General features: G+C 38.8%; 1 protein-coding gene across 7 annotated transcripts in view; it reads right to left on the bottom strand.

Annotated features, from left to right (window-relative positions):
- The window catches only part of LOC138739254 (disks large homolog 2-like), a 784112-nt gene that overhangs the window by 418137 nt on the left and 351747 nt on the right, over nt 1-14228 (bottom strand). For 6 of the 7 annotated variants that reach the window (XM_069890958.1, XM_069890959.1, XM_069890960.1 and 3 more), the window contains one exon: nt 10451-10575. The exons of the other annotated variant lie outside the window; for it this stretch is intronic. In XM_069890958.1, coding sequence (XP_069747059.1) covers nt 10451-10575 — 125 coding nt within the window. The remainder of the gene's footprint in view (nt 1-10450; nt 10576-14228) is intronic. 7 annotated transcript variants of the gene reach the window in all.

Here is a 14228-nt window from a genome sequence, read left to right as displayed (position 1 = left end):
CAAATTGCAAAGGCAGAAATATGACATCACGATTGAAGAAATGGAGGGGGGGGGAGGAGAGGGGGGGGAATAGGATACATCAGTTGTAGGGGAAATGCTGGAATCTATAATAAAGTATGGAATATCAAACACCATGAAGCAAAAAAAAATCAAATACTAGCTTTGAACAGACTCAGTATAGATTTATTGGAGGAAAATTATTGTTGACTAATCTGTTGGAGTTTTTTTGAGAATGACTCATGCAAGAGATGAAGGAAACAGTGGATTTGCTCTATTTGGATTTTCAAAGGCTTTTGATAAGGTCTCATGAAGAAGGTGTTCAATAGTTTGAGATCAAATGAAATTGTTAGACACTTACTAATATAGATTGAGAACTGATTTGCAGTCTGAAAGCAAAAATAAATAGAAGACAGGACCATGGATCGACGTAGCTGTTGATTTTCTTGGACCTTTACCGACGGGTGAATCAATTATGGTAGTGATAGATTACTACAGCAGATACTATGAGTATGTGGTGTTGAAGTCCACAACCACTGAAAAAACAATACAAGCGTTAGCAGAGATATTCGCAAGATATGGATTACCTGTTACATTATACTCTGACAATGGTCCACAATTCATTTCAGAGACATTTGCGGAATACATGAGGACCACAGGTATCCACCATCATAAAGTAACTCCGAAATGGCCGCAAGCCAACGGAGAAGTAGAGAGACAAAATCAATCCATTGAAAAACGATTGAGGATTGCACACGCAGAAGGACAAAATTGGCGAGAAGCATTGCTATCTTATGTGGCTGTCTATCGAGCAAAGCCTCATGCAACCACTGGAAAAAGTCCTGCAGAAGCATTTTTTGGGAGAAAAATCCGCACAAAAATGCCAGAAATAAAGGAAATCCGAGACGACCAGGAGATGAGGGACCACGATGCTGAAAAGAAAGGTGCAGCAAAGCTGTACACAGATTCGAAATGTGGAGCCAAGTACTCAGACATCATGCCAGGAGATAATGTTCTAGTGAGGCATGAAACTGGTGGTAAGCTATACACACCTTATTTCCATCAACCCTATACTGTCGTATCCAGAAGTGGCAGTATAAGAGAAATGCATCAGGTGTAAAAAGGTACCAGTCCAGAAATACATCGAGCGAAGAGGTTGAAAGGCCAATACGAGATGCTGAAACTGAGGGACCTGATGATGTTCCAGAGGCAGTTACCAGCACTCCTGATGAGGTGACTAGAGCGCCAGAAACACCCGAAGCCGTGGCGAGCAGTATTTCCGACGCTGAGAGTGAACAACCGAGAAGCGACGACAATATTGCAGGCAGGCCGAAACGAAACCGGAAAGCGCCCAAACGATACGAAGACTTTGTGCCATAGTTTTAATAAGAACTTTGGGACAGTATTTAATCTTATATCATAAAGTGCAGGTATGAGTGCTGTAGGAAGGAAATTTTATGTAGTTGAGTTATAGTATTACCATTAGTTATGATGTTTGTAAGTTTCCAAGGGATATTGGTAAGTGAAGGTAAAGTTTATTTCAGATTAAAGGAGGGATGTCATGATAATAAATATGTATGAGATGTACCGGAAGTCACGTGGTATGAGAGAGAGAGATAAGAGCACAAGTAGGAGAACAAAGGAAACAGGAAAATAAAGACACTGAGAAGTTTACCTGATAAAACTTGTGTTTGATGTTTCATTAACTTCACATTTCGGGCCACAAATGTGACAGTGGGTAGTATTGATGTTCAAAGGGAACTTGGCCCTTGTACACAAGTCCCTGAAAGAGTGGTACGATTGGCGTAACGGTTAGCGGAAACGCCATTACAGCACCAGCAATTGGGACTTTGTTTCAAATCCCACGCTGTCTGTTAGGAGTTTGTACTTTCTCCCCATGTCTGTGTGAATGTTCCCTGGGGGCTCCAGTGCGAGTGTTCCCTGGGGGCTCCAGTTTCCTCCTACCATTCAAAACGTACCCGGGGTGTAGGTTAATTCGGTGTAAATTGGATTGCATGGACTCGTGGGCCAAAATGGCCTGTTACTGTGCTGTATGAACTTTAAAAAAATTAAATATAGAAAGCCAAAAGGCAGATACACAATTGATTTGAAGACAAATGGCATAGGAGCCTTAATTATGAGGGAATGTAGAAGACTTACTGATTTTGTATCAAGTTTTGGTCAGTACCTAGAGTCTCAGTATAGTTTTTTTTTTATCCCCTGGCCTCAAAAGGATGGACAAATCATGGAAAGAGAGCAGCAATATTTCACTAAATTGGGTTCAGGGATGGCAGATCTGCCATACAAGTTTGACATTAAGAACACTAGGCTTGTATTCTTCAGAATTTAAAAGAACAACAGGAGATCTGATTGGGCCTTACACAATTCTTATGGACTTAAAATGGGATACATGGAAGATTTTTCCCCTGGTTAAAGAATCTAGATCCATAGGCCAGAGTCTCAAAATAAGGCAATGGCTATTTTGGACTGAAATTTGGAAAAAATACTTTAAGGGTGGCAATTTTTAATTTTTATTATCTCAAACCTCAGGCATGTGTTCATTCAAAACAAAGTTTTTTGATCATATTTCTGGATATACATTCTTCTTTGGCTTTGCTTCGCGGACAAAGATTTATGGAAGGGGTAAATGTCCACGTCAGCTGCAGGCTCGTTTATGGCTGACAAGTCCGATGCGGGACAGGCAGACACGGTTGCAGCGGTTGCAGGGGAAAATTGGTTGGTTGGGGTTGGGTGTTGGGTTTTTCCTCCTTTGCCTTTTGTCAGTGAGGTGGGCATAAAGTCAAGGAATATTGGCATGGTGCAGAACAATGATACAGAGGTAAAAGATAAGCCATGGTCTTAATGAATGGCTGAACAGGCTCTAAAGTCCAAAAATCCATTTCAACCTTCAGTTTACCTAATTAGTCAGCGTCCATAACCTTGGAGTTGAACATTCTAGAGGTAAACAAACCCCTGAAAGAAAAAAACGTATTTAACCTCAGCTTTAGTAGTAAACCCATCAACCTGGGACTGTTCTAACCTTTATCAACTGAGCAATGTATTTTCTGTATATAACCCATCAAACTTTCTCATTGTCCTATTGAGATTACCAAACATACTGATCATTCCAGAGAATGTGGGCTCAACCTGTTCAACTGCTCATTTAAAAAAAAGCATTAATCCAATGAATCAATCAATCCATTTCACTCCACATGATATCAAAAAATGGTTGAGCCTACTGGAATATATTCCCAACAAATATTTTGGTCAGCACATTAAGACGTAAACCAAGTTCATTCAGGTCCAGATCTTATTTCAGCCTTTAAATATGGAGCAAGAAGATGAATCTAAAGGTGAAGAGACATTTAGTCACCTTGATAAAAATGACAGCCCTTGTAAAACTGAAGTCACTTGTCACCTCACACAAATGTAGTTTCTGGAAACCAATCAAACCCTTGGATGCCTGTGTAGGAGCATTTCACAGCAGTTTTGTTTGAAATGCAATCACCTAGATCAGCTTCATCAATATTCTTTTCTTTTGCGTTCATGTGAATATATTTGATATTGGCTGCATAGCCTTCAACTCCATTGATAATTCTTAAATAATAAAGCAGTCTACGCCCATAAACAACATGATCTGGTTCATTCAGACTTGAGATGATAAATTTCAAATAATACTCGTGCAACACAATCATCATCCAACATTACCAAAATATCTGCCATACATGGGTTACAATTAATCTGAAATTTAACCCGACCACACAGATAAAGAATATAGTCAGCACAAGGCAACTTATCTTTTGGTCCTCAAAACCATTTTAATCATCTACAAATTACAAAGTGGTAATAGATAATTGCTTCTCTCACTGAAGATGAAATCTAATGGTGGACAAATATGAGGTATTGCAGTTTGCAAGGACAAACCAGGGTAGGAGTTGTATGGTAAACAGTAGGGAAGTGGGGAGTGCGTAGAACAGAGGGATCTGGGAATGCAAATGAAAATTAATTGAAAGCAGTGTTAAAGGTAGAAAAGGTTGTTTAGAGTTTTTGGCTTTTTGGTGTTCATAAATCAAAGTTTTGAGTACAGCATTTGCGATTTTAGTTTTTTTAATTTTCACACTGTGAACTGTATCAATCAAAATACATAAAAACATTTCCCTCTGAAATATACAGTGGCATTTTCTCCCCTTTTTCCCCCCTCCACCTTTACTCCCCCCTCCAAACCCATTTAACATTCAACATATACAATACAATAAAACCATTAAACAATGTCATCACACATTGAAAATAAACAAGAAAATTGTGTTCTACTTTTGCACACTGGATCAAATTATTTTGTCTTCCTATCATTTTAGGGGGTGGAGGTCTGAGGCAAGTCTTCTCTGTTGTGTTCCATGTACGGTTCCCAAATTTGTTCAAATAATGTGACTTTATTTTTTAAATTATATGTTATTTTTTCCAATGGAATACATTTATTCATTTCTATGTACCATTGCTGTACTCTCAGGCTCTCTTCCAATTTCCAAGTTGACATTATACATTTTTTTGCTACAGCTAAGGTTATCATAATAAATCATTTTTGTGCTTCATCCAGTTTGAGGCCTAATTCTTTACTTCTTATATTACTTAGAAGAAAGATCTCTGGATTTTTTGGTATGTTGCTTTTTGTGATTTTATTTAATACCTGATTTAGATCTTCCCAAAAATTTTTCACTTTCTCACTTGCCCAAATTGCATGTACTGTTGTTCCCATTTCCTTCTTACAGCGAAAACATCTATCTGATTCTGTTGGATCCCATTTATTTAACTTTATCAATTATATTGTATCATGCGTAACCTCGTGTTTATTATATTCTTCATAGTTCCAGAGCATAACTTTTCCCATATTTCATTTTTTATCTTTATGGTTAAACCTTTTTCCCACTTTAGTTTGAGTTTATAGCTTATTTTACCATTTTCCTTCTCTTGCACCTTGATGTACATGTTCGTTATAAATCTTTTTATTATTGTTGTTTCTGTAATCACATATTCAAAGCTGCTTCCTTCTGGTAATTTCAGTCTGCTTCCCAATTTGTCCTTTAAGTAGGTTTTCAGTTGGTGGTATGCAAACATTGTACTATGAGTTATTCCATATTTGTACTTCATTTGTTCAAATTATAATAAATTATTTCCCCAAAAACAATTTTCTATTCTTTTAATTCCTTTTCTCTCCCATTCTCTAAAGGAAAAGTTATCTATTGTGAAAGGGATTAGTTGATTTTGTGTCAATAATAATTTTGGTAGTTGGTAATTTGTTTTTTTCCTTACTACGTGAATCTTATTCCATATGTTGAGTAAATGATGCAGTACTGGTGAACTTTTATATTGCACCAGTTTTTCATCCCACTTATAAAGTATATGTTCTGGTACCTTCTCCCCCATTTTATCTAGCTCTATCTTGGTACAATCTGGTTTTTCCCTTGTCTGATAAAAATCTGATAGATACCTTAATTGTGCTGCTCTATAATAACTTTTCTGCATTGATTTTAAATAAATTTGGCCACTTTATTCTTTTTGCTAGTTTTTGTCCAGCTTTATCCAACTTTGGGTCCAAATTAAGGTTACAATCCCCTTCTATCCCCCTGTGTATCTACAATCTTCAAAAAAATATCTTGCATAAACTTTTGATCCTCTTCATTAGGTGCATATATATTGACCAAATTCCAGAATTCTGAATATATCTGACACTTTATCATTACATACCTCCCTGCTGGATCTATTATTTCCTCCTCTATTTTGATTGGTACATTTTTATTGATTAATATAGCTACACCTCTGGTTTTTGAATTATATGATGTTGCCATTGGCGAAGGTGACATTAAGTCATTCACTTCCATTTCTACAGCCATTTCTCGTTCTTCCACATTTTCTAATTTTTTCCCTATTTCTGCCATGACCATCTCTATTCTACTCACTTTTTCTTCATTACTTTTTATTTTTCTTTTCATTTCACTAAATTCTAATGTCAACCATTCTTTTAATGTTTTCATTTGTTCTTGAAATTTTAAAAAATCTATATACTGTCCATCTATTTTACCTTCTATTCCTCTAGCAGAGCTTGGCTTTCTTCTATGTCTGCACCTGTGTTTGTGTCTTCTACTTCTCTTCCTTGTATCTGTGTCTCTTCTGACTTTCTTGGTGAGCTGCTTGCCTCAGTTTACTGGGTGTTTTTTTTGTATAGCTTCTTACTGCTAGTTCTCTTCTTCTGGGCTAGTTATCTGTTGGACTTCCTGTAAATGTTTTTCTTTTCTATTACTCTCTTTTCTGTCACTTTCCTCTTCTTCTAGCTGAGAGTCCTGCTGTCGGGCATCTCTCAGCTGGTCATGCTGTGTAAGTTCACTCGTCAGCTGGGCCCCCCTCCCATCGGTGTTTTCTTTTTCCTTAGTGCGCATGCACAGTAGCGCATTTCTGTTTGGCTCAGACAGCCATTTTTTTGCAGTCCCGTGGTCGGGAGGTCGCGACTTTGCGGGGTCTCCACTAACCTCGGGGAGTGGGCTCCTCTCTCCACGGCAGCTCCCTGCCTCTTCATGCAGCTAAGGCCTTCTCCTTTCTCTCCCGGCGTCTTTTCTTCCTGTTGTTTTCGCTTTTTTCTTCTTGGGTGCCATTTTCTTTCTTTTCTCCACACCTTTATCTTTTATTTGTTGTGTTTTGTGTTTCTTGAACTTTGTGTTTTCTTCACTTTATTTCTTCTTTTCTGGAGAGGGCTGGTATTTTCCTACAGGCCACTACTCCATCACGTGACTCCTCCATTTGTGATTTTAGTTTGAAGGTGAACAAGACATTGGTGAGGCTAAATTTGGAATATTGTGTATAGTTTTGGTCATCTATCTCCAGAAAAGATATCAATGATATGAGTTTAGAGAAAATGTACAAGGATGCTGCTGGGAAATGTCAGGCTGTTATCGGGAAAAGTTAAATAAGGTCAGGACATTATTCTAGAGAGCATTGGAGAATGAGGGAAGATTTGATAGAGGTATGCTAAATTACGAAGGGTATAAGGTTGGTAAATGCAAGTAGGATTAATTCCACTGAGGTTAGGTGAAACAAAGATATTGGTTTAGTGTGAAAGGCAAAATATTTGAGGAGAACATTAGGGAGAACTTCTTCACTCAGAGGTTGGTGACAGTATGGAATGAGTTGCCAGCGATAATAGTAGATGCACCTCCGATTTCAATATTTGAGAGAAATTTGGATAGATACATGCATTGGAGGGGGATGGAGGGCTATGGTTTCAGTGCAGGTCAATGGGATTAGATAAAAAAAGGTTTGGCACAGACTATATGGGCCAAAGAGCCTGTTTCTATGCTGTGGCCTTCTATGGTTCTAAGACAGGAGTGATATGGAATATCACTGTTTTTCCTGACTGAGTGCAATTGCAAAGAGATTCAAGAAATTCAAAAATATCCAAGGCAAACCAGCCTACTTGACAATCCTACATATTCACTTCCCAGCTCCAGCACCCATAAATGCACTGTGTACCATCTACAAAATGTACCGCAGCAACTCTGTAAAGCATTTTTAGCAATACTTCCTAAACCCATAACAGCCAAGGTCAACAGAAACACTGAAATGCCACATCTTCTGCTAAATCAGATGCTGTCGAGACTTAGAATTAATCTGCCATATTCTCAGGGGTCTTGAGACAAAACCTTGGAACTTCCTACCTGGCCAACACAAAGGCTGCAGCAATCTCAGGTGGTAACTCATTATTCCTGCATCATTCAATATAGATCTTTAAAAAATACATCCCGATGATAATTACCCAACCACATCTTTTACAGTCTGAGTGTCTGAGTAATGGAACCATTTGACCATCTCAGTCTTTCAACCTCACCTTCTTGACCTGTTTATCCTTTACCAATTTGAGGATGATTCCATGATAATTGGGTAATTTTTTTAAAATTTACCTCTTCTTACACACCTTTGACATGTTGTATATGGGCTGATCGGTAGGAAACAGAGAGCAAAAATCAAGGGATAATATTTTGATTGGCTACCAGTGGCATTCCACAGGGGTCGGTGTTTGGGGCCACTATTTTTTGTGTTGTAAATAAATGAGTTGGATTATGGAATAGATGGCTTTATAGCTAAATTTGCAGATGACACCAAAATAGGTGGTAGGGCGAGTAGCACTGAGGATACTGAAAGGCTGCAGAGTTGCTTGGAATACATTAGGAGGTGGCAGGTGAATATGATGTTGGAAAGTGTGTGTTATGCACTTTGGCAGAAGAAATAGATGGGCTGACTATTCAAAATTCCAAGGTGAAAAAGAACTTGGAAGTTCTCGTGCAGGATACTCGAGAGGCTAACCTTCAGGTTGAGTTGGTGGTGAAGGCCAAACTAGTGTTGGCATTCATTTCTAGAGGGATAGCATACAAGACCAGAGACATAATGTTGAGACTCTTATTACGGGTGCTGGTATCATTTAGTGTGAGTATCACTTTCAGGCTAGCATAGGCTAAAACGATTGACAGCTGTGGAGAGACTAGGTGGCAACACCTAGTACAGACTATACCCAAAGTTGATTCTCTGGAGAAAGAGAAAAAAACATTTGTTGCTTTATCCAGGGACACAGGTGGTGAGAGAGTCATGCAAGTGAAACACTGAAGAAAACAGCATTCATTATTGATCACCAGTCATCATATGGAACACTGAAGAGGAGTGACTCTGTGTGAAATGGACAATTTGGCTGATTGTCCCTGTCAGGGGAATTATTGAACTACACTGTGACCAAAAGAAAGGTCACTTCGACTGACCCGTACCTGGATTTTCTAAGCAGGAGAATTGCTGGATATGATTGTAACCAAAGTAATGGTCATTTTGATTTTGGATTGTGGAAGTATCATGGAAGTCAGGCGCTTCTTTTCCCCTACGCAATGTAAAGGGGAGTTACGACAACGATTTGTACGAAAGGATATTTTTCAACAAGAAACTCAACAAGGATTAGTGAAGTCCAGTCACTCAGTCTCTCCCACCTCCTTTGTGATTATTTCTGTGCATCAGTTAAAAAGCCTGCATTTCGACTGACTTTGGACTGACTTTCCAGAATTGTGCCTATGCTGGTAACGGTTTGGGTATCCCACATATTTACACACAGACATATATTAGCAAATCATTGGGTTTTGGTTAAATTAATGTGTTTATATTATTAATAAATATATTGTTTTAAAAGAAAAGCAATAACTATCTTGGTGAATTTCTATTGTTGCTAGTCTGCGACATAACACTCTATAAAGCACTGGTGAAACCTCACTTTGAGTACTGTGTAGAGTTTTGGGAGCTTTAATTGAGAAAAGACACGCTGGCATTGCAGAGGGTTCAGAGAAGATTTATTAGAATGATACCAAGAATGAAAGGGTTGGTATTTGAGGAACGATTGTCGACTCTTGGATTGTACTCAGGAGTACAGAAGGATGAGGGGGAACCTCATAGAGGTACTTTGAATGCTGAAAGGCCTGGACAGAGTAGATGTGGCAAGGATGTTTCCCATGGTTGGTTATTTTCAGACAAAAGGCATCAATTGAAAACAGAAAAGCAGAAAAAATTTTTTAGTCAGAGGGTTGTGAGTCTATGGAACTTGTTGCCGCAGGCGGCTGTGGAAATGAGGTCATGGGTATATTTAAGGCAGAGATTGACAGGTATTTGATTTGTCAGGGCATCAAGGGTTACTGGGAGAAAGCTGGGGAGTGGAGCTGAGTGGGAGGATAGATTAGCTCATGATTAAAATGGCAGATCAGACTCAATGGGCCTACTTCTACTCCTATATATTGTGACCTCTGGCATACTCTTTTCCCACATTCTGACGTTGCTGAACATTGTAGGCATAGCAACCAGAATTTTTCCTTTCTAGATGGCTCACAATGCCCTCACCTCGTCACATGGTAGTCAAAAGACCACTTTAGTATTTCAATTCTACTTACAAAGCAAGATCCCACTCTCCCCTAATTACTGAATTACCCACCAATCAAATCACTAATTAGCTTTCCCTCCAGCATGCTTGGATTTCTTCAGACATCAGTATGTCAGGTACACAGAGGACCTGCAAGGAAAATTTTTGTCTTTGCACAACTGGCAGTTAGAGTTCCCAATTCCTCAATGGGCTCATTTTGCACTGGACAGGAATCATGATCTATCTTCTCAGTGTGCATCTCTTCATTTCAACTAAAAAACTGGATACAGAATATTCAACCCTGTGGCCACTAATGGATTTAAAAGGACTTCATTTACAGGCAATAATTTCTCATGCGTTACAACCCTCTGAAATTTCTGGCATCATAACTATTCCTGATTTTAACTGGTTAACTATTTGTGCAATGTAACTCTTTTGTATTTTGAAGATGAATGGTCTTTCCTATTGACTTTTTCAATGAAGCTCAGCTCTATGAAAGAAAATGTAATTGTGCATGCAGAATACCTGAGCCGTCCATCTTGAGCTGCTGCTCCACTGGGTATAATTTTTGTTATAAATATCCCAGGATCATCTCCAATGTGAGGATTATCTGTGCCTCCTGCAATACTGAATCCCAGGCCAGAGTTACCCTATCAGTAAAGGAAATGGAAAAATTAATCTGATTTATTGACAAAATTCAAAGGGAAGGCTATCTCTGTGTAACACGGTGTATACACCAAAAGGAACAACTGTGAACTCAGAAATGAGAATAAATGGTGAATGCTGCATAGTAGCCCAAGAGGAAATTTAGGATCAACACGAAATTAAGGATCCAGTAACAGTACATCCTCTCTGACTTACAAATGGTGCATTAGTGTCATTGTAATATGCACAGAATGCCCAGTAAATCCACAGAATGCCTCATAACCAAAATAATTTAAAGCAAGTTTCTTTTAAATGTGAAGAGTTCACAGTAGTTGAAAGAGTGCCCAGTGGGAAGGGAAATGGGATATGAAATGACGAGATGAGACAGAGCAATATTTTTAGATTGTTCCCACAATTGTTAACAATTGAGGAGCTGTTTAAAAATGGCCTGGTTCTTTAATAGATTTAACACTGTTACGAGCCCAGAAAACTCCAAAAACTAGCAGCAACAGAAATTCAACAAGACCATGGTTAATTATACAAAAACATTTTTAATTTTCTTCATAGATAATAATAAGATCTATATTTAACTTATTACTGTTAACAACTTAACACCCTTCTAATTCTTAGCGCACATGTGTGTAATGTTTGTATATTCAGGAAGGTTCTTTGTTTCACTGACCAATCATTCACTTCTCACTCCTCCAAGTTCACCGGTATCAGGCAATTTTCCATACTGCGCACAGAATTTAACATTTATGATCTTCACCAGGCTCTGGTGCTTTATCTTAAATTGTTACTGCAAAGGAATATTTTTGTGGGTTTCAGAGAAATATTCATTGTTCAGTGGACACGTAAACTGATCTTCAATCAGCCACTTCAGTGACTTGCCGAAGAAACTTTTCAACTCATGGGTTTTCCAAAAGATAACCTCTTCTTACAGGTTACTACACAGAGTTCTTCTTTTCCCCCTATTTCAGGAGAAACACCTTAACCAGCTACATCCTCTTGTAATTGACGGCAAGGGTTTAGAATAGGCTGAAGTCAGAACTCAGAACTCAAAATCCATCCTCAAATGGGATCTTATAGCAGGTCGGCAAAAGGTGCAGTTTCCAACACCAACTCCTGCTGTAAACTGAAACTCTCTCCTTCTCTCTCTCCAAAGAGAATAGCATGTTTTTTCTCTCGCTGTTTGCAAGACCACATGATCCCGCTTAGCAAACTTCAACCAGACTTGTATCACTGGCACCGGCAAAAGATTAATCAGTTTCTGAGCCTGGACATTTGTCCATTTCCATTCCACAACATCAGTCCAATTAACACCTACTTGTGAAGTCTTCATAAGCATGCTTCAAAGGCACTGTAGACATAAAGGGTCCACCTTAGGCATAGCTCTTGCATTTCAAATGAGATATCTTTTGTGAAATGTTACAGATGTCTGTTTGCGAAATGTACCTAAACTAAACCCCCACAATCTATATCTTTTTAAGATATATTTTATCATAATTTTATTAACCCATTCCGTAACAACACAAGTTCAGACTAATCTGTGCAATAATTTCTTGATCTTACTTTTTGTTGTAACATTCATTTGTTCACAAGATTCTGATGATATTATTTTACTGTTGAATGGCAGAAACATCGAAATTCAAAGTTCAAATTTATTATCAGAGTACATTCTTGACATACAACCCTGAGATTCTTTTTCCTGTGGCCAGTCAGAATTTTTAATTATTGGTAACTGTAAAATGAACTGAAAAAGATAAGTATACAAAAGAGAATTTAAACAAAAAAAATGTAAACAAATTGACTGTGCAACAAAAAAATCATTAAAAATAATGTTCAAAGAAAGAGTCCTTAAAGTAGTCTCTGATTGAGTTTGTTGAGGAGTCTAATGGTGGAGGTGTAGCAATTATTCCTGAACCTGGTGGTATGAGTCTTGTGGCATCTATACCTCTTTCCTGATGGCAGAAGTAAGAGCAGACCATGTTCTGAGTGGAGTGGATCCTTGATGATTGCCATTACTCCACAATGGCACCGATCCATGTAGATTTTCTCAACAGTGGGAGAGTTTTGCCTGTGATGTTCTGGACTGTGTCGACTACCTTTGCAGGTCTTTCCACTCAAAGATATTGGTACCCCCTACTAGGTCATAATGCAGCTGGTCAGCACACTTTCCACTACACATCTGCAGAAGTTTGCCAAGGTTTCCAATGGCAGACCAAATCTCCACAAAGTCCTGAGGAAGTATGTGCGGTGATGTGCTTTCTTCACAATGGCATTAGTTGGTTGGCTGGTCCTCTGGGATCATAACACTCAGGAATTTAAATGTTTCACCCTCTCTACCTCTGATTCTCCCAATGATCACTGGATTGCACAACTCTAGTTTTCCCTTCCTTAAGTCTGTAATCAGGTCCTTGGTTTGGGTGACATTGAATGAGAGGTTACTGTTAGGACACTATTCTGCCAAGTTTTCAATCTCCCTCCTGATTCATTGATTCAGGAATCTGCTGATTCATTGCCCATTTTTATACTGTAGTATTATCAGCAAATTTGTAAATGGTGTTGTCAAACTGAGCCACGCAGACACAAATGCAATGGAAGTAGAGCAGGGGGTAAGTAGACAGCCCAATGGTACTCTGGTGATGGTGGAGATTGTGGAGGAGATATTGCCAAATTACACTGATTGGGTTTTGAAAATCATTTGAAACAGTTTCTGCATTTTTTGAGGTTATTGGACAAATGAATTTTTATTTAAAACCTTTTGCTGGAACTGATTAGATTTGTAAAGCCGCACTGCAGTTATTTTTGTACAGATAGAAATTAAGCAGTTATGTAATCATTAAATAATTGCAACTACAGTTTTCTTTATTCAGGTAGGAAGGAAATCATAAATGAATAAAATTCATCTAAATGGTCCCCAATTTGATTTATATATTACAGAAATCAAGAATGGAAACCTGCATGTTGACAAATTAAACCTCAAGTTGACCACAAGTCGTCAAGTGAGCTGAAAAATGCTCGACTTCAGGAAGCAGCCTCTTTGTGGTGACTGAACACAGTTGACAACACTATTCTGTGCCATTGATTTGTCTTTGTGTTATTGAACTTGCATTATCCAGATATAGCAGCTGTGCTTTCTTTAATCAATGGCTCCTCTTCTTGCCATCAGCATCATTTATCAACTGGTGTCGCGTAAAGAATCAATCCCTGGTCTTTTATCTTATTTTTAAATACTCTTTGGCTTGGCTTCGCGGACGAAGATTTATGGAGGGGGTAAAAAGTCCACGTCAGCTGCAGGCTCGTTTGTGGCTGACAAGTCCGATGCGGGACAGGCAGACACGATTGCAGCGGTTGCAAGGGAAAATTGGTTGGTTGGGGTTGGGTGTTGGGTTTTTCCTCCTTTGCCTTTTGTCAGTGAGGTGGGCTCTGCGGTCTTCTTCAAAGGAGGTTGCTGCCCGCCAAACTGTGAGGCGCCAAGATGCACGGTTTGAGGCGATATCAGCCCACTGGCGGTGGTCAATGTGGCAGGCACCAAGAGATTTCTTTAGTCAGTCCTTGTACCTTTTCTTTGGTGCACCTCTGTCACGGTGGCCAGTGGAGAGCTCGCCATATAACACGATCTTGGGAAGGCGATGGTCCTCCATTCTGGAGACGT

This window comes from Narcine bancroftii, chromosome 7 (assembly GCF_036971445.1).
Source record: "Narcine bancroftii isolate sNarBan1 chromosome 7, sNarBan1.hap1, whole genome shotgun sequence".
Classification (NCBI taxonomy): Eukaryota; Metazoa; Chordata; class Chondrichthyes; order Torpediniformes; family Narcinidae; genus Narcine; species Narcine bancroftii.
This window is presented reverse-complemented; position numbering and strand designations above follow the sequence as displayed.